This window comes from Panthera pardus, unplaced genomic scaffold (genome assembly GCF_024362965.1).
Source record: "Panthera pardus isolate Hobbes unplaced genomic scaffold, ASM2436296v1 HiC_scaffold_15, whole genome shotgun sequence".
In the NCBI taxonomy this organism is placed as follows: Eukaryota; Metazoa; Chordata; class Mammalia; order Carnivora; family Felidae; genus Panthera; species Panthera pardus.
This window is the reverse complement of record NW_026526710.1, coordinates 74,404,168-74,425,766: the sequence shown is the minus strand read 5'-3', so window position 1 is coordinate 74,425,766 and position 21,599 is coordinate 74,404,168. Positions and strand designations below refer to the sequence as shown.

Genomic DNA, 21,599 nt, shown 5'->3' with positions numbered 1-21,599 from the left:
GGCTCAACATTTGGTTCCTGTTTCTTCAGTTACAAAACTTACTCCTGAAGTTTCAAACATCATCTCCATTAGGAGTTTGGGAAAAGTCCCAGAACACTATTGTTTGTTAGAGAAGCTAACATCAAGCTTTTTTTCACCCCCTAACTTTAGAAATGACCCGCCATTTTTATTTCCTTGTTAGTGGTTTTACCATTTTCCTCTCCTCCCAACAGTGAATATAATGGCTCCCTCTCTTCTATTTAAAACCAATCATCAAATACTCTGATTTTACTCAAGGAAACATCTATCTATTTTTATTCCCATTGACGATACCTTCCAAATGAATTATTCCAATAGTCTTAGATCTGGTCTCCTTGCATGATCAGATTAACTTCTGAAATAATCAGTTCATCATATCCTACCCATTCTCAAACATCTTCAATGCCTAATTACTACCTAACAAGATAAAGTATGCTTGGCATTCAAGAAACATAGCAATCTAAATCTTGTGTGTATGTGTTTTTACCAACCATTACTGTTCAATTTCTAGAGCCCCTTGAGTCAAGTCTGCTGAGTTTAATGTTCAGAACATTCTTAACTTATCTCTTTCTTTCTATCTGGTGTCTAGACATCCTTAAGGTCCCAGTGCAAGTCCTATCTTTCCTCTGATGCCTTTCTTTAATGTTTACAGTGCTGTTTTCTCTCTGTAGAACAATACTGTAAGCCGAAAGGTAAGTATGATTTTAGTTTGCATTGAGAAAAACAGGATACACAGGTCAGATAATACTTGAAGTACTATCGAGTTTTAGTGATATTCTAAGAGGAGGGCAACAATGATGCTAAAGAGTCTGAGATGTTCACTATGGAGAAGAGAAAATTTAGAAGACAGACACTAACGTTATGTGTGCCAAATTAGATATAAATATATATTTGCATAGCTCTACTGATATACATCACAATCACGTGGAGAACTATTTGAAAACCCAGATGCCTTGGCCTAACCCCAGTTATTCTGATTCTTTCCATATGGTATAAAGGACCCAGGTATCTATTTTACAAAAAGCTTTCCAACAAAGAACAATTGCATTGCAGCATTTTTTCCTGAAGAGAAAGTTTACATTTTCATCCTTTTTACAAAGGGGTCTGTAATGTTTCCCCACCCCTCTACCAGATGATGAAACATATTTTAGAGAGTAAATGTTTTAGAGAGACTTTAACTCAGGGTATTTTTTTGTAAAAGAATAGAGTTGTTAAAAATGAAACAGGCTGCCTTGTAAGGTAATGTTGTCTTTTTTCTGTGAAATCTCAGATCTTTCCTTTGCAACTCAAATCAAGCCAGTTGCCATTTTTGTTGATTTTGAATCTGTAGAACCCAACCCCTTAAATGCCTGGCTTCTTTTTTTTTTTCACTTAAAAAAAATTTTTAAGTAATCTCTACATCCAACGTGGGGCTTAAACTCACGACCCTGAGATCAAGAGTCTCCACCAACTGAGCCAGCTAGGTGCCTCCTGGCTTATCTTCTTCAAAACTATATCCTAGAATGTTTTTTTTTTTTTCTCTCTCTCCATACCATTCCATCTGGTAAATTAATGTCAAAAGGACTTGGGAAGTCATCTTGAAAAGGCTTGCAATGGCCAAAGATGGGATAATTTTGATGGGCATCAAAAGACAGTAAGTACAATGCATTTAATTACATCAAATATTTGAAAATACATGTGTTTATGATACTTGAACAAAACAGTCACCATTAGAGGGTGAATCAATTCATTATCTTAGAAAACTGGTGAGTAAAGAGAAAGAATTGAACATTTACCTTGACTTTACTATAAAAAACTCTATCACTGGGTAACTGTAGTACATATAGGGGAAGGTTTTCTTTCCTGAAGTATTCTAACTCATCAATGAAGAGTGAATGATAGAATTAGATATTTTAGTAATTCACTATTACTAAATAGTAATGTATCTACTTTAGTATTACATTTACATACTAATGTACATTAGTATTTAGTAACAGTGAATTACTAAAACATCTTATTCTAATGTATTTAGTAATGGTTAATGAATTAGTGGAGCTAGGCATTGATCATTAACAGATGCTACTATCACCAAAAAAAGAGAGAAGTAGACATTGTCTCTCTCGTGAAGAAAACACACCTCCTCCTATGAAGCAGTCATGCAAAACAAAGAAACATGCCCTGAATCTGATGAAGTCTCTGGATCCAGAATCAACAACCCAATTTACAGGAAATACAGAGGAACATGTTAAAACAACACGAGGGAAATGCAATCAACCAAATTCAGACTGTGGGACCTGTACAGAACAAAGACTCAGTTTCTTTAATAAGTAAGTTATATGAAGAAAAAGATGAGATAGAAGGGGAACCTATGGATTAAAAGAGACTTAAAAGACATGTCAACTAATTGCAACGTATGGAACTCTGGATTCTGACTCAAAGAAACAGACTGTAAGGAAAAAAAACAAACAACAAATCACTAACGACATGTACAAAACAATTAGAAATTTGAACACAGGCTACATAGCTGATAATAATATTAAGAAGTTGTTATTTTGGCGTGAAAATGACATTATGTTTTAAAAAAATAGCATTTATCTTTAAGAGCTACATGCCAGAATATAGGAGGGGCATGGATGAAATAAAATATGAGTTGACAATTATTGAAGCTGAGTGCTGAGTACATGGGAATTCACTCTGTTATTTATTTTGTATTTATTCAAAATTACCTAAAATACAAATCTAAAAAAATAATATGGAAGATTTGAATAAAAGGGAAAATTATGATTATAAAAATAAACTTTTTCGTTTTAGGAGTCATATAACTGAAACAATCTTGGGAAGTTACAAAGACGTGTTTTTCTCGTTCTTAAATTTTTTTTTAAATTTTTTTTTAAATTTATTTTTGAGACAGAGAGACAGAGCATGAGCAGGGGAGGGGCAGAGAGAGGGAGACACAGAATCTGAAGCAGGCTCCAGGCTCTGAGCTGTCAGCACAGAGCCCGACGTGGGGCTTGAACCACGAACTGTGAAATCATGACCTGAGCCGAGGTCAGATGCTTAACCGACTGAGCCACCCAGGTGCCCCTATTTTTTTCTCTTTCTTAATTCCTGTATGCTAATTAATGAAATTTCATTTAGAATATATTTTCACACATAATTTTTAATTTTGTCCCCAAACTTTACATTTTAAACAAGGCACCAAATAATCTTAATACTTAATGTACGACAATTGAACAGAAGTGCTTGCTTAGGTGTTAGTTTTACAGATTCTGTGTTCAGAATTGAAACCTATTTTTACTGTCTTAACTTTCCAAGGTTACAGTTGTAGAACAGTTCCTACCATCCCAGGAGGCTACAGAAAGGGTTCTTACATGCAGTGAGAGGTAAAAAGCTCTAAGCATACATATGTGGGGAGGAGGTTGGGGGTGTGGAGGGGTAAGTGTGTGTATGGGTACCTAGCCTGATAGGTATTCCCTATTCCTGCTAGTTAGTTTTATAAAGGAAAAGCCTTTGAGCTTTTTATGCCTAACAGAGTCTATTTAAGATTAACTGCTCAAGGTTATGTCAAAAGGTAAGAGTACACACGGTCTATTTGTAAATTACTTCCTCTCCTGAATGCCCAACTTTACTCTTTCACATCCATGCTTGTAGTTTAGCTTCAGTGAATCTGAATTCTGGTTAGTTTGGTTGGGAGCACGTGAATAGAACATTCACAAGTTTATAGTCCTTTATGCAGTCAATCAAGTTATGCCTTACAACTCCAGTCACAAATTTCCACAAAACTATTTTGACCAGTGATTCCCAAATCCAGCTACCTACCACAATGTCTTTGGAAGCTTTTAAATATACAGATCCCTAGTCTGAATCCGACTGTTGAGAGGACGGCACAGAGCATGGAGTAGAGACCTAAAATTTAAATTCCCCAGATAATTCTGATGCAGGTGGTTTATAAATTAGCATTTGATAACTGCTGATGTAAATACTTTTCTTACCTTCCAAATAAATGACTACAAAGTAACACAAAATAAAATACCATACCCATTTATAGAAAATTTAGATAGAGAAATTAAGATTAATATGAAGCCTTAAAAAAAGAATTCATGTCTTACCCTTGAGGCTCTTGGACGGTCTTGTTCTCTACTTTTTGTTCACATTCCTTTATCATGGAACTTAAAATAACCTGATTTCAAAAAAAAGGACTTTAGTAAAATACAATTTACAATAGTGAAATGCTATTGTTTAATCTAAAGTTCTTTAATTTAATTTTTAATAGTCCCATAAACTATGACTATTTAAAAATGTAAGGTTTTGGCAGTTACTCCGTTAAAGGAATTCACATTAGATTGCTATAGTAGGTACAGAAATAGCTTTAAAAGACCTCAATCATATAATCTTCACCAACCTTCCTTCTGAATCTGGTATCAATTCTCCCTTAGCTTTCCCTACCATCTAATGTTAAAAGTAAAATTTGTATATGTCTAGACATTTAACATATACACATACCACGGTTACACATTATTTTCCCAGGAAAAGCTGTTCTGTCCCATGCCCCCTTGTTTTCTCCAGGTTGCAAACAGCAAGATGCTCTGTTTTAATGTCTAAAGCAGAGACCAGGTATAGGTCTGTGGCTACTAAAATATAGATGGGAATATAACGGGCATCTAAGAGTTAACATCATGTTTGCACGGAGACTGAATGAATGATGGAAAGGGTGACGGGATCTAAGCTGCTCCTCCAATCGCTGGCAACCTCACCAGAAACTGAATGGTCTTGAATATTCTTGGCCCGCGTTTGGGTATGGAGGTCACTAAACAACCAGTATTTACTGTCACCTACTATGTGCCAGGAACTTTTTTAGATATACAGAATGCACAAATAAGACAGACAACATTCCCTCCTTACGGAGAGCTTATGTTCTTGACAATAAATACAAAAAAACTGGTGAGTTATATAATACATTAGAAGGTGATAGGGCTTTGAAAAGAGTATTGAGTTAAAATATGGGGAGCCAGGGGTCAAGACACAGAGTGTTCCAATTTACACGGAGGTGTCCCCAGCAGGCTTCATGGAGATGACATGTAAGGAAAAGCCTGGGGGAGATGAAGGAGCAAGTGTTTTATACACTGGGAAGAGGCTGAGCAAAGGCTCCATCTAAGGGAGAGTATGTCCATCATGTTCTAAGCAAGGAGACCAGAGTGGTGGGTGCAGAGTGAGCAGGCGAGAGGGTAGAAGATGAGAAGTGAAGCGGGGGGCGGGGGGGGGGGGGGGGCGCAGATCTTACAGTGCTTTGCAGATTATAGTGAGGACTTTGGTTATTAAATGAGGCTTCTGTCACATGCATGTTAGATCTAGAATCATCCTTTTTTGAATCTTTTCTGGCTTTCCACTCTGATCTCACAGATTATAGATTTTGCTTGTTTGTTTTAAATGTTTATTTATTTTGAGAGGGAGTATGTGCACATGTGAGTGGGAGAGGGGCAGCGAGAGAGAGAGGGAGGGAGAGAGGGAGGGAGAGAGAGAGAGAGAGACAGAGAGAGAGAGATAGAGAATTCCAAGCAGTTTCCATGCTGTTAGTGCAGAGCCGGATGTGGGGCTCGATCTCATGAACTGTGAGATCATGACTTGAGCTGAAATCCAGAGTTGGACGGTTAACTGACTGAGCTACAGAGGTGCCCTTTAGATTTTGTTCGTTTAGCTGGGTTTTCCTTTATTATTATTATTATCATCCCCCTAAAAAGGGGGAGTTTTTTGTACTTTTTCTTCTGCTCCCTGCATTGTCTGTTTCCTCCAGTATTCTCTTTCTTGCATGTATGTTTTCATCTACGTCTTTCATGTGAGAGGTTTCTCAAATGGCTGGTGATCTTGGGATGTCCATTAAAGACTAGGGCACTAAAATGCTGATTAGAATCTCTTCATGCATGAGTAACTTCACTTTAAGGTGAACTGGGCAAAAACCAAACTTCTATCTTTTTCCCCCTGTGGGTATAAACCTAGCTGCCAGCATTCTTGGATCCAAGAAGGTGAAAAGTAATGAGGTTTCAATCACTATGCCTTCACTTAATTTCCCTCTTCTCATCATAGCCCTCACTCATTCCTGCTCTCAGCTATGTGGGATAGCTCAAGTTTAGAAAATAAAGCTCTAGTCTTCTACCAAGGTTGGAAAGGGAATCTGGGAGACTGATACCTCCTCAACTTGATAAATGGTATCTATAAAACACACCAGGCAAAGGAGAAATCGATAATTCCCAATCATAACTTTAATATGTGTTTCAACTGCTAACAGAAGATCACAAAAAACCTGATAAAAACATAGGAGAATTAAATCTTAATTGACCTTATTAAACAAAACTCAGGGATCAATAAGTAATAGAAATGAGAATTTACTTTGAACGCTAATGAAGACACAACGTAGCAAATGCACAGGTGGTATCTCAAGGGATACACTTAGTCTTAAGTTCAGGTATCAGAAAAGAAAAGTTTAAAAATAAATAATCTAAGCTTCCTCTGTAAAAATCTGGAAAAATAGAAAAAAAAATCAAACCTACCATGGGAATGGGTAGATAAACAAGCTGAAAATGCAGAATAGGAAATAAATGATAAACAGGGTTTTGGAGGAAACAAGAAGAAAAACAGAATAAAAGAGTGTTGAGGAAATTGAGACAGAAAACAGAAACTTTCCTTCTAAGAAAGTTAATGGTCAGAGATAAAAATTGTATAGCATTTTACAGATCAGAAAGCATTCCGTGTACCTTAGCTCATTAGATTCTAACTATATTCAGTGAAGGAAAGTATGTTATCCCTACTATACAGAATGAAACAGAGGATCAAAGACGATAAAGGGGTTTCTCAAGATCTCCCGACCAGTAAATAAAAATCCATAAGATGACACTATACTGTATTTCAAATGTTAAAATATAAAATATTAAAATTTTAAAGCACAGCATATCATACTCATGCCTCACACAAAGAAGAATGCAAGTCTGAAGAGGAGACAGTGAAACCTAGGAACGTGGCGCGGATAATCAGTGGCTTCACCATCATGGGAGCTCACCTCGTGCTCCGGAGAAAGATGCTCCATGTCGGTCCGTAAACATCTGAGACCAGGTAAAAAGTGATTAACCATTAAATCCTCTGAAATGACTTGAGACCAGGGAGTTAAGGGAATGAAAAACAAACAAACCGGTATGTCCAACAGAACAAGAGAATAACAACAATGACGTAACAACAACAAGAGAATAACAACAATGACGCCTCAGGCGTGCAGATCACTTGGAGCGAACAGGCTTCCCTCGAGCACGATTCTCATTTGTTGAGTTAGTGACTTATCAAGAGTCAACTGTGTTAATTCCCACAAATCCTTTACGTCAGTGGTATGGATTATTGTAACATTACATAATTTAATTACATGTTATGTAAACACATGAAATGAGTGTAAACAGTAAATCATGTAATTTAATTGGATATTTAAATGAGTGTGAAATGAAAATTAATGTTTCCATGACAACTAAATCGAAAAGTTTAGAAAAAAACAGTAAAGGCCAATTGTTTAAAATGTGGCTGTTTAATTATGGATGTATGAAACAAGTGTAAAAGGTTAGGAAAAATATAAAAATCTGAAAAAGGTCTACACCCAGTATCAGAAATGTTTCCAGATCCTCTTTAAAGAAACATAAACTGAAAATCACAATTACATTTATGGATGTGGTTTATTTAAGAAAGATACTTTACTCAGCAGACTTACACAAAAGAAATGCCTCAGTCCTACATCAAAAGATTGGTAAAGAAAATATGTATATTAAGTTAAAGTAAGTTATATACACTATTTCCTTGATGTGCTGCTTTAACCATCCTATTAAACGGACCTGCTATTGGTCCTAATTGAATTGGGTAAGAGAACTTTTGTTGTAATAATATAAATTTAGTATTAGTTACGTTTCCTGGTCACTTTTGAGTTTTATTGATTATTCTGACATTCAAAGGGATCAAGAAAAAGGGTGCATTTCTCATGAAAACAACTCACTGTTTATTAACATCACATTCTCACCTCATCATAGTTGTTGGCCATTTAAAAATAGTTATTTAATGTTATACCATATTAAGGTGAAAAATGCCAATAAATGAGTTCCCTTATAAAGATGGGTTAATTAGGGGCGCCTGGATTGGTGGAGTGTCTGACTCTTGATTCTGGCTCAGGTCATGATCTCAGGGTTGTGGGATCAAGCCCCACGTTGGGCTCCGTGCTCTGCATGGAGCCTGCTTAAGATTCTCCCTCCCTCCCTTCCTCCCTCCATCTCCCCCTACCCCTCTCCCCAGCTCACACTCTCTTTCTAAAAGAGAAAAAAAAAAGTTTACCAGTCTTTTTTGGAAAAAAAAAAAAAATAATGAATTTTACTAAGTATAATATATAACTTTTACCTTAAAAATAGTTATGATCTAAATAAACTTAAAAAAATAGTTATGAATAAAAGCTGTTTGTAAACAAGCCTCCTATAACAAGTGACTTATAAGTACTAAAAATATAGATGACATTTGGTTGAACCAATTCCTGTAGTCATACAGAGGGCTACAACATAATGGCTACATAGTTTTGTTTTCTAGATATGGGGAAAATACCACCAAAATGTAACTGTGAGTGACCTTTCGACTGGCAGTCAAGAGTCTGATCTAGAGAAATATGGATACCGATTGAGAAGCTGAAGATGGCCTTATTTGTTGGTAAAGGGTTAAGTCTCCCCCCTCTCTTTCTACTTACTGTTTGGTTCTACCCTTTCCCTGTAGAATCACACAATCTTTGTTAGAGGTCATTTCACCCTATCTGATATTAGGAATCAACTCTACCTCATCTGTGAGTGATGGCCACAAAGTCTCTAAGTGCTAACACTGATAGGACATTCGTAGTTTCGTAACAGGTTCAATCCATTTTTAATAGCTAAATTAGCAAGTTTTTCTTATAAATAAAATCAGACTCTCTGTAACCTTCTTGTGTTAGCTCTCCACCTGAGTTACACAGTGTGCTTAACCCTTCTTCTATATAACCTTTAAAATAATATTTAAAAAAATAATTTTTGAATCACCTTGTCATCCCCAAGCCATCTCTTCTCCAGCTTAAACATTTCTAAATTCCTTTGATTTTTTTTAAACAGAATTTCTTCACTTATTACTATACCTAATGTTAAACACTATAGTTTTTCCATGTCCTTATTAAAATATGATGTTGAGAGGAATACTCTTGTGTTCTATCAGGTTAGAATGCAGTGGAACAGCAGAACAGATTTGGATCACAGGACAATGTGATTTTATTGTGGCCACACCACTCTGTTGACACAAGCTATGACTCATTCAGAACTAACACATTTAGTATTCGAACAGGGTCTATTGTTAAGATGTTCTTCCCCTTACTATATTGGTGTAAAGACTTTATTATATTATTCTATATTGTGTACATACCTAAACACACACTAATATTCTTTCTATACAGATTCTATTCTCTTTAGAAACCACTGCCTTGCCCACTTGGAATAAGTGGTTTTATACAGCTAGAATTTTTGATCTTTTGACTTTCCAGTTTACCTTGAGGCATACTCCTTAAGGAACTCTCTGCCATAGATTATACATCACTTTTTGCTTAAGTTTTTAAACATCTACTTTCACAGAGTCTAGGGAAGGTACAAACATAGCGATATTTTCTTTCTTTGACATGCCATTATTACTTTCTTGAAAGGGTCTTGTCACTTCTCCATTAGTAAAGACTTGTTCCTTACTAATTCAGAATATCACTTCCTCTTTTTGCTTCCTCTATTTTCTCTAAGTAGAAAATGCCAACGAGATAAATCAAGAATAATAGCAAGTTCTCCTTTTAGTGGAAATAAACTTATAGAAGATACATGGATAGTTGAAGTACAAAATTACCAAAATACAGTGTCTCTGGCACTTTATAATTTGCATTATAAAAAACATGGCTTATGTCATCCACAGGAAGAGGTAATTTATATTAATTGATTCCTAAAAATAAAATGCTCTCAACTATGCACTGAACTTAAAGTTTTAACATTTCCAAAAGGACAAATAGCTCCTTAACAGATAGCTCTATGTTTCTACTTTCCCTGCTTGATTTATTCAAAACAAAATCTCCCGCTGGGAACATTCCAGTCAGGAATCCAGTGCCAATGAACTGGTATATACCAAAATAGCCATCAGTGGTATTTTGGAACATATCTACCTTATTTAAAATTACCTGTTCACTTTACTTACTACTTCAAGCTGGTATATAACAATATGGAACCATAAATATCAATGCATCTCTTTCTGTGTCCTCCAGGAACCTCTCTCTACTGTCATTTTTCCTGTTAGAATTCTCTGATTATGTTGTCTAGCATTAGCTTCTATAGTTCTGTTTGAGTAGTCAGCCTTTCAATCCTTTTTCAATCTCTTATTTCCTCTTTTTTGACCTCGCCTGCCTTTTCATGGGAGAACACAGAAGCTGGAGCTCACTCTGCTCATCTTGATCTCTGCTTCCTTCTTGGTTTTATTTTACTAGTCCTGGGACAGTAAAGAGAGCACGTAACAGGACAGCTAAAGTTCTTTTTCTAGTCACAGTTTTGCTTTTAACTATAAAAAAAATAGAAGTCACTAATGTCTTTAAGCTTTAGTTTAATCATTTATAAAATGTAGTAGTTGACATGAGTTAGATGATCTTAGAGCTTTCCTTCAGTTTAAAAAAACATTTTTTTTTTTTAAACATTTATTTATTATTGAGAGACAGAGAGAGACAGAGCATGAGCAGGGGAGGGACAAAGAGGAGGAGACACAGAATCTGAAGCAGGCTCCAGGCTCTGAGCTGTCAGCACAGAGCCTGACATGGGTCTCAAACTCAAAAACCTCAAGATCATGACCTGAGCCGAAGTCGGACGCTTACTGGAGTGAGCCACCCAGGTGCCCCATTTTTTTTTTTTTTTTTTTTTTTTTTTTGAGAAAGAGAGAGTGTGAGTGGGGAGAGGGGCAGAAGGGGAGAGAACCCTAGGGTCATGACCGGAGCCGAAATCAAGAGCCAGACGCTCAACTGACTGAGCCACCCAGGTGCCCTGAGTTTTCCTTCGGTTCTACCATCACTGGAGATGATCAGCCATGTTGGCACTGTATTTTTCAATGAGTGATATCTCGCCATAGCATTCCACCGGACATGGATGGTTAAACCTTCACTGAAAGACCCAAATGCCAGAACACATACAAGGCTTCCTTTTGATTAACAGAAGCCTCAGCTATGATCATTTCTTGCTCAGTGACATAGCCAATTAACATAGACAAAACTTTAGTCAATGTTTTCAAAACTGTAAAACATAAAAGCACAGAGGACTTAAAATGATCTTTTAAACTTATGAGAGCTAGAATAAGGAGTGGGGCGAGTCAAATCAAAATTTTAATTTTCTATAATCATTATATAAGTAAGTCGAAGAGAAAAAAATATTCGTTTCCAAACTTCAACAACGGAGATTCCACCGCAAGATTGGTCATATAAATATAGATACACGTTAATAAAGCAAGGATACAACAACAGGAAAGTGCACTGTAAGCTTCAAAAAGATGGGTGGCAATATCCAGTCTCTTAGAATCCACAATTTGTAAGTTGTTCACCAAGGCTAACTTATGCAAGTGTGGTATAACAACTGAAAAAAGAAAAAGAAATTTAGATTTTTCTATAAAACGTTGCACACACCACATTCATCTGTTGAACAAAATTTTTTTCATTTTAAAATTTATAAAATTTCATTTTAATTTCTAGATGATTTCAAAAGGTTACCCAAATCCTTTACTTGCTTTTTCATACTAGAGAGGAAAGCATGTTTTCCGGAATAAGAACATTTGAGAGGAAGAGACCATAGCACTGGCACTATAACCTAATTAAGAGGATGTATACAGGTCACTTGGCCTCACTGAAATTATATTTCCTAATTTGAAGGATGAAACCCAAATCAACAAATGTAAACAACCCACCTCTTGTGTTACTATTATCTTTACAAATAAGTTTTATCTTTACAAATAAAAATCAGGTATTACCATTGTTATTAAACAAAAGATAAATATAGTATACTTATTCTTCTTCAACATCAAATTATTTCACTCCTTCATGAAACAATTCTTTTTTTTAACTTTATTTTTTTCTTTTAAAACTTACATCCACATTAGTTAGTATATAGTGAAGCAATGATTTCAGTAGATTCCTTAATGCCCCTTCCCCATTTAGCCCATCCCCCCTCCCACAACCCCTCCGGCAACCCTCAGTTTGTTCTCCATATTTATGAGTCTCTTTTGTTTTGTCCCCCTCCCTGTTTTTATATTATTTTTGTTTCCCTTCCCTTATGTTCATCTGTTTTGTTTCTTAAAGTCCTCATATGAGTAAAGTCATATAATTTTTGTCTTTCTCTGACTAATTTCATAAAACAGTTCTTAACTTTAGTTTTCTCAAATTCTTAGCAAGACAAATGTCAAATAGCACTGGTGGTTTAGTTCAAGTCACTCAAAGGGCTCACAAGTCATCTTCTGTCTCAATGAATAATGTGAAATTTCAAAAACATAGACAACCTACTGCTAAAATAAAAGGGATGGCCCAAGAAACAGCATCCAATTCAGTAGCAATGAGCACATCTACTGCCCAAGATGGTGTTTTCTAAATACCAGTTCCCACGAAAACCAGGGTTCCTTGAAGAAATGGTTCCAGGGTCAGTGACTACCAAAGTGTTGCTCATAAGGCCCCTTTCTAATCTCTGCTTGGCTAGGGATCCCAAAACACCCTTCATAAGCACAGCCTTCTGACCAATTGTAGTGACTTCTTTCATGTTTGCACTGAGTTTGTCTATGTGAAAGCCATAATCTCTTCCTAGAAAAACCTCCTGCTTCTTCAGTAAACCAACAATATAATCACAACTTTTATACTTACGTTAGTAAATGGCAAAACCCCCCCACAATAACTTAGAATACCAATGGCCATTTTTAGGGAATTTTGACTTGTTAAAATTAATAACAGCATACTTAAGAGGAACTCTAGAAAAAAAATTAGGAGACAAAAACTCCAAACGTTCATTGATTTCCCTGAATTCACTGAAACTCCATTTCACTAACTGGCATGCTGAGGCCTCAACAAAATGCTGGCTCTAAGACAGTCTCTCTAGAGAATTTTTGGATTCACTTCTACCCAAATCTTTAGAAGGTTCCTTGAACTTCTTTATCTATTGACACCAGGCCTATTTATTCCTCCTGCTCCTTTTCTGACCACCTATATAAGCAATCCTTTCCTTAATGTTTTTCTCAGGAACTCAATAACCATACTGCACAATCACCCCTTAAAACTGTTTAACTAGAAAACAAATTTGTAGAAGTTACTTTAAACTCTAGAGCCAACTAAAGGCTATCACTAAAGATACTCCTAAATCTCAAAAGATAGAGAAAAATTTACTATAAGAACAGTTCATTATATACATATTATCCTAGCTACTACCTCTATAGCAATTAATTTACTTAATTGATAACCTCTCAGAAGGAAATTAGTGGTTAAAAGATTTAATAACCAAGATATGCATAATTCTACAACTGACCTTCAGTGGGCAAGGAAAATGGGAAATGGACAACTTAAAGCCATTTCAGAAGCCTTTTTCTTAAGGACAGATTGGACACAGTCTAAACTACAGACGAAATAGAGATAAATCAATAGGAGACTTTATAAAAATAGATTTCAATGAACTTTCAAAAAATATTTGGGGTAGATTCAACAGCCAAAGTAAAAGGACTCTTATCCTCTATTTTTGTAAATGGGCTCAAAACTGAAATAGAGAACTTCTAAAAAAACTAACTTGAAATGTACAATTGCCATGTTAGAAAATCTCCAGCATGTGACTGAACATTTTCAGAGAGCCTTATAAAGTAAAAAAGCTGAAAACAAACAACAACAAAACGACTGCATTGTGTTCCAGATTAAACCAATGGCCCCTGAAATAAAATCAAGACCCAAAGGTCCCGTGATAATTAAGAGTTGGGAAAGAAAAAGGCCACTGGGTCAACCAATGCCCTCTATTCTCTAAAAAACAGAATGACAAATATCCAAAATGCCACTCCAAGGAAGATATTACAACCCAACAGTTCTCTGTCCTTCCTCTAAACTCCTAAAAGCAATTGTCCATAAATACAGATAGATAACAGTATGACATCCTTGTCAATATGGGTTCTACTTTACCATTAGCCTTACTAATATAGGACATTAAATTCCTCAGGATAAAGTTTTAAAGTAAACTTTATTACACCTATTTTATTATAGGTTTATTACACCTATTCAAACAGTGGAGACGTCTATCCTCAATCTTTTCCCAAGCCAACCTTTGTTATTTTGGGACCATTATGAAAAGAAAATGTCTTTCTTCTCTGTGATGCATAAACCTTTCCTTTGAACACACACGAAAAGGTTAGATCCTGTTCTAGAGAGTTATTAACTCGACAACATGGCACACACCAAAGACTCATTGCCTATTTAGCCAATTCCTTGATCCAAGAGCCAGGACTTAGTCTCTCCACTTCAGAGCAATGACATCCTCAACAAAGCCGGTCAAAGTACCTACAGAGTTTTTACTAGGTTCACCTGTAAATTTGATATTACCGTATGTGGAACTATCCCTATTGCTAACTAAAATACCAACACTTTCCTGTTAACTAATTGTGAAATATTTCTATTTTCTCCTCATGTTATCAACATTATTACCCATTAAAAAATAATCTCGTGATTGTGTTTCTGTAGTTCAGTAAGGGTCATGCCCTCCACAGACCTTTTGGACACTGCTGTCCAAATCCTAACAACGTTTTTTTGTATATTAAAAATATCATGCTGGATATGCAACAACTAGACCATGGGAAAATCCAATTTTGTACTAGAAACCAAAATGACTCAAGAAGCCAAACTTGGGGTCCTCTCTAGAGCATGTCAAATTGCTAAAAATTAAAGGACTAAAGTACAGCAGGGATAACTGACATGCTTTTGGAGTAATAATTACTGGATGATTTGATGCCACTAAAGGAAATTACTGTCATAAAGGCTGAGGCCCACAGTAAAAGAGGTATTATAGAAACTAGAGAAAATGCTTTAGCAGATAATCATGCAGATCATTTAGTAGATCAAAAAGCTATGCAATAAAACAAAATCATTTATCATAGCTGAATGGCATAGTAAGTGCAAGAAAAGCACATTTTTCATAAGAACATGTCTAGAAACACATAAAAATTTCCTTAAAAATGAGAGTTAAATAATAAGCTCTGAATATAACTCAGCACAGTATTTTGAAATTCAGTTATTTAAAAATGTTTTAAAAATGACTTCAAAGTGTTTATGAGGTACTTTTCATATGTGTTACAACAATCGGTATATAGTATAAAACCCATCCATTAATAAAGAGTATTACTGATCAGTTCACAATAATCAGCTTGGTTCACTTTTACCTTTCAGTATACAGAAGATAAAGTGTACGAGAGTTTTAATATAGGACAAATCCTGAGAGGAGCTTCTGGTTTCGATCTTACATTACAAGTCAGAAAAAAAAAGGGTAAAAAATGCAACTTACACTCATCTCGGAACCTTGGCTCTGCATTAGGCCCAACTCTACCAAATGTTTTTATGATCTCTGTATGCAAAGAATACTGGTCTTGGTACTGAGGATCTTCCAGAAAAGAAGCCAACTGCATTTTCACTCTTTCCAGCAACTTAAAATTAGATATTTTACAGTTATTTCAAAGAATTTTAAAAACTGAGTAGAGTTGTTAAAGAGAAAGATACATATTAAACATGGCTTTCAGCATGGGTTCAAATGATTTATATCAACATGACAGTAGAAGCCTGGAATTAAACAACACATTTTCATTTATGCTTGCTAATTCTTCTTTCTTTATTTTTTGAAAATACAAACATTCCCTTAAAAACTACAGAAACAAAAGACCCCCACAGTATTTAGAGAAAAACAATATTTATAGTGATTTTGTATCTAAATTTTAAGTCTCGAAACCAATCACAGTAAGTTACCCAATTATTCACCTTCTGAAAGCAATGAGTCATTAATGACTTATATCTTACTCACATTTCCCTAAAAGACATTTTTATTTTAGGATTTAAGAATATGTTGAAATTCTGCCAAGACTGCAAGCTTTGCAGAATGATACTTTTTAATGTTGCTTCACCAGTGAAATACATAAGGAAAAAATGGAAAACTTCCCCCCTCCCACCCCATAAGTAACAAAGTTGTTTAATTTTTATTATTAGAAAATCTGTATGACAAGGGAATTTCATAAAATAGTGTTTCTTTTTTGGGGGGTAAAATGTGTATTTCCATTTAAGCGGCTATGTGATATGTCCACAGATGACTTATCTTCTAATCCGTAGGGTTTCTCGTTTGTATAAAAACATGTCCAATCTGATAACAAAGAATGAAATTCTGATACTAATTTTGAGAAGTGTCTTCGAGTTAATGTTGCAGATAGAACCTAACACCCGTGAAACTAAATCACAAGTTTCTAAATCAAAATATACTTTCAGAAAGACCTTGATGATCTCCTGCAGTGGACATGACAGAGGGCTGTCACAGTGACGTGCACTACAATAAGAGGATGCCAGCCCACTAGACTTGCACATCACTCATCACAGTTACGAGAACAGAGGTGCCCTCTAGCCTCCATTTGTAAACCTGGGATAGGTCTGTGGTCCTAAAGTTATCAGTCAAATTGCCTTCAAATCTGTGCAAACTGGCAATCAGGAATTTACGTAAGACTATCCAGAAGTCTATCGGATAATGGAAGGCTTTGGAACTAGATCTGGTTTGAAGGATTACCCAAGACTGCCATACTCAGCTAGGCTTAAAAGAGAACGTCTAGGAGTTGGCTTGTACTTAATTCTCTAATTGAGAAGATAGACTAGAGATTTCCTTAGGATATGAAAATACACTTTGGATAAGGCTATCATGTTTTCAAATCCTGAGATAGTCCTCTGGCCCACAACCAACTAAGAGATATAAAAAAAGTTATAATACTCCCTTCCCCCTACCACTGGCTGCATGGATGGTAATGTATCATCACCTCAACAGTACAGAGATAATAAATTTCAATCATTTCCTACCTCTCTTTGAATAACCGTTTCCATAATAGTGCCAAAGGCCGGAATTGTGGCAATCCGGACAGAGCTGTTAGAATTAAAAAAGAAAGAAACTGAAACTTTCTTTGAGATGAAGAGCTGATTATTAAAATGTGTATCACAGTTAAGTATAAGGTAAATATACTGTATTAGTCTCTAGCAATGACAAATTAAATTAAAAAAAAGCAGACCAAGAAGAATGCTCAAAAAGACAGACAGGATAACTTAAGGTCGCAGTCTGTGGAACTCACAATTCAGGATCACTGGACAAGGTAACAAGGGCCGGAGCAACCCGCTTGTCAACTAACGCTTCACTCATGCCTCGAAGAGTCAGCTGTAAACCAGTCAACATGCAATAAAAAATGGTTTGGTAAACTGGAATGAGAACTGGGTTAGCTGTGACTGAGGATGGGCAGGCAGACTCATTGGTCTTTCTTGGTTTAGTCACCCACACGAGACATTAAAATGTTAAGCCTTTGGTTCATGCCACTATACTTACTGGTAACAACATGTTAGTGAGATTAGCAGAGCATCCTTTCTCGGCTTGGAAGAAATAGTCCATCAGCATATTTTAAGTTTAGGAAATGTTTACTGAGAATACTATTAATGTATTCTTTTCGATACATGGCCTCCAAATGTGAAAGTTGACTTAAAAAAAAAGATACATGAACAGTATAATAAAGTTTAAAATCAAGTGAACATAATCCAATATTATTATTTTGAAGAGATAAATCTATTCTTTAATGAATTGAAAAGCTGATGGTTATTTCTTGATAGGCACATTTTGAAAGGGATGCTGAATGTAAAAGGCAGGGATGACACTTACATTTCAGGGTCACTGGAGAGAGTAATGAGAGCAGGAACAACCCTCTGAGCTACCAGAGTTTCATTCACCCCCTTCACCAACAGCTGATTGGTCAGCGCAGGGGGTATTCACAGGTGATGCATGGAAAGAGCAAACACAGTGCCATGGGAAGAAGAAAGGAACGACCAAGAGAAAGAGAGAAAACACAAAAGCAAAACCAAAATTAGAAGCTAAGCAAATATTGCTACTAGAGTGCTTTAATAAAGGGAGAGAATGCTTGGGAGGAAAACAAAGCTTAAATAGCTTAGCAGTCCACAAAAACAGAGTGTATCACCAATTCAATGGCAGTTTGTACTTTTGGTCAAAGTCTCCATGCAATTTCCATGTTCGATTAAAATGCAATTTAAAAGAAAGCCTTTCTTTGTGTCTTTCTTTCTTTCTTTCTTTCTTTCTGGATAAAAAGAAGATATATACTGGATTCTATGGTTAAAATTCTTGAAGAAAATCTGCTCTCGTTTTATTATGACCAACAAGGTACAAACTGGACTGTTTTTAAACCAAACTCAAATGGCTAGCAGCCACCACTAAACTGCTTCTGATTGTTCTACGGCAAGTCAACTTAAAAATCACAGGGAAACTCCCAACCTTTTACATCACATAGCTTTCTCTTTTGAGGTACAAAGACACATAATGCAGCCTGAGTGGAAAGTAGCACATGTGGGAATTAGATCTGGGTTCAGACTCCAGCTCTCCACTTATCAGCCATGTGGCCTTAGATGCATTACGTAATCTTCTTGAAACTCAGTTTTCTCATCTGAAAATGGTAACACTGTTATCTACCTTAAAGGATCATCGTGCTACTAACTGTACAAAATATGCCTAAATATTGTGTCTGCAAAGATTAGGCATTCAAGAAATGTGAGTTTAATTGTGAGTACTACAAGGATATAAGCTTTATGATATATTTGAAAAAAGAAATTATTAATTAAAAAACTGTTTTGACTGCTTCAAGTAGTTAGCATTTACAGTTTGTTTTACATTTCTCTAAAAGCTCAAATGAATAAGAAAATAAACACGATAAGCACAATTAGACCTACTTCTATAACCTAATGGTAAAATAATTCATTTAGCAACCAACCCTAAATCTAGAACAGGAGGACAATATTTTGGAGCGTTATACATTTTGTTTTTAAAAGGGCCACATCCCAGGGTGCCCGGTGGCTCAGTCAGTTAAGCGTTGACTCCTGAGTTTGGCTTGGTTGGGGAGGTTGACAACCATGTAGGGATCCGTGTGATGATAGCGTGGAGCCTGCTAGAGATTCTGGCTCTCCTCTCTCTGCCCCTCCTCCCGCTCATGCATGTTCTCTCTCTCAAATACACATTAAACAAGATTATAAAAAAAATAAAAGGGCAGCATCCTAATCCTACATTCTCAATGTCAGAATTTAAAAACAAATTACTTCTAAATGCTTGTCAATCTGGTCACCTTGCAGTGGAACTAGGCCTCGTGGAAGACGGAGGGGGCTGTGGAATTTTTGTAACAAAAACCCAACACTGTGCGCCTGTTAACACATTCTTCCCACACGCCGTATCAGAGACAGCAGAGCTCACCTTATGTGAAGATTCCTAACTTGACAATAATCTGTTAGCATTCAACAACTGATTCCCTTTAAAATCTACTTCAATATTCTGAACTAAATTTTATAAAAATACTTGGATAATTAGGCTGGAATAAAACGACACAAGAACTTTTGCTACTACCTTAAACATTCCAGAGGTCAGGCAGAAAGAAATAGGGGAGAGAAGTTCAAATACTGTTAAATAAAACTTTCTTCTCTGTACCTTTTTGTAAATACGATAGCTTAGATTTGAATCAGTAAAGTGTATCTTAAAATGTCTGCTACCTTGTGCCAGCCAAAAAGCATTAAAAAAAAAAAAAAAAAAAAAAGGTCTAATCTAGGGGACAAGTTAAATTTTCATTGCTCTGCAGTTTGAAGTGTAATTTCTTTATTAAGCTAGAAAATCAGAAAGTAAAATTTAAGAGTTATCAATTGTTATGCGCTTTATGTACAATATATCATTTGATCTTTAAACCTGATGAGCTAAATACAATTATTATCAATGTTTTAACAGATGAAGAAGAAACTGAGCCTTGGAGAACAAGTTAAGTAACTTGTCCAGGGTTTTAGAGGCAATAAAAAGCCAAATTAGCAAATGGACTCGTCACATCTGTCTCACAAGCCCAGGCCTTCTTTGAGTTGGCCTACTGTTACAGGCTTAGCTTCCTTATGACTGATAGGAGAAATCATTAGATGAATTTCTTTTCTGCATCTTTTGGGAAATCCATTATGTCACATGATAAAGTTTCCTTATAAATCAATTTCAATAATAACCTGTCACTTCCAAAAGTAATACATTGGCCTATTATTTAACAATGAAAATAATAAGATTAATTGGGTTTCCCCTTTTTGTCCTGCTGTCTGAAAACTTAGAGCTACATTTAGTGTTCAGTTTCACTAAGTATCTCATGTTATGTTCCTGGTAGATCCATTTCTTGCTTTCTTCCCAATAGTTTCCGGTCTCACATAAAAAATTTTCTTTTATTATAAATGTCCTGCCTTTTTTTTTTTTTTTTTTTTTTAAATTTTTATTTTTGAGAGAGGGTGTGAATACGGGAGGGGAGGAGAGAGAGGAAGACAGAGGATCCAAAGCAGGCTCTGCATGGACAGCAGCGAGCCTGATGCAGGGATTGAACTCACGAACTGTGAGATCAGGCCCTGAGCCAAAGTCGGACACTCAACTGAATGAGCCACCCAGGTGCCCCTAAATGTCCTGCTTTTTATGTTTTTATTTTGAATTAACTCATTGCGGGCGAGGGGAAGCAGGCACAACTGTAAATTATAATGTATTAGTATAAAAAAATCTTTTGAAATATACTTATTTTTTTAATATAATTTTGCTCACTATAAGAGTCACTGACAACAAAAGTAACTTTAATTTTTTCTACTGATGATTTTACTGGCATGATCACTGAAAAAAATTTTATCACAAATGAGTTGGAAAAAATATTGAAATAATTCTCTCAATTGGACTCAAGTTCATAATCAACCTGAAAGAACTCTGAAAACTGCCGAAGCATAGGTATAGTTTCCAAACCAGCACTGATTGCAAACATAGAAACCAAAACCAGACAAAAGCCACATATAAGAAATAAGGCAGAAAGAACCCAAAAACAAATAAAAAGAGAGGATGTTTCATTTTATTTAAATTATTTTCATTTCTATGGTATGCTTACCAGTGAATACATAATTTGAGAAACAAATGGTTTAAGAGAAAGAAGTAGCTTTTAGCGTCTTAGAATAAAATCCTATAATGACAAGTGTATTAAAGACATAGTTCTTTATGTAAAAGGATGCACTTTTCTTTCACGGATGACTCTTTTCAGCATACTGAATAATCAAAAATTATTTATACCCACAGGAACTTATTACTACAGATCAATCTGAATTTTAAATTTGGCATTCACCTTGACAACGAACACTTGATTATAGTTTTTTAAATCAAATATGTACAATAACTGAGGCAGTAACATGGACAGAGGATATTCAACTTCCTGGTAAGACTGGAATTTTCTTTAGATTTCAC

At 35.7% G+C, this 21,599-nt stretch overlaps 1 protein-coding gene across 9 annotated transcripts in view; it reads right to left on the bottom strand.

Annotated features, from left to right (window-relative positions):
- The window catches only part of RELCH (RAB11 binding and LisH domain, coiled-coil and HEAT repeat containing), a 114,162-nt gene that overhangs the window by 7,289 nt on the left and 85,274 nt on the right, over window positions 1-21,599 (bottom strand). For 6 of the 9 annotated variants that reach the window (XM_019463850.2, XM_019463845.2, XM_019463847.2 and 3 more), the window contains 6 exons: window positions 17,976-18,058; window positions 17,135-17,198; window positions 15,594-15,732; window positions 11,544-11,660; window positions 7,049-7,137; window positions 4,107-4,177 (listed from right to left, as the gene is read on the bottom strand). In XM_019463850.2, coding sequence (XP_019319395.1) covers window positions 4,107-4,177; window positions 7,049-7,137; window positions 11,544-11,660; window positions 15,594-15,732; window positions 17,135-17,198; window positions 17,976-18,058 — 563 coding nt within the window. Of the gene's footprint in view, window positions 1-4,106; window positions 4,178-7,048; window positions 7,138-11,543; window positions 11,661-15,593; window positions 15,733-17,134; window positions 17,199-17,400; window positions 17,484-17,975; window positions 18,059-21,599 lie in introns of those variants that run through there. The other 3 variants (XM_019463846.2, XM_019463849.2, XM_053902798.1) reach the window with 2 other exon arrangements.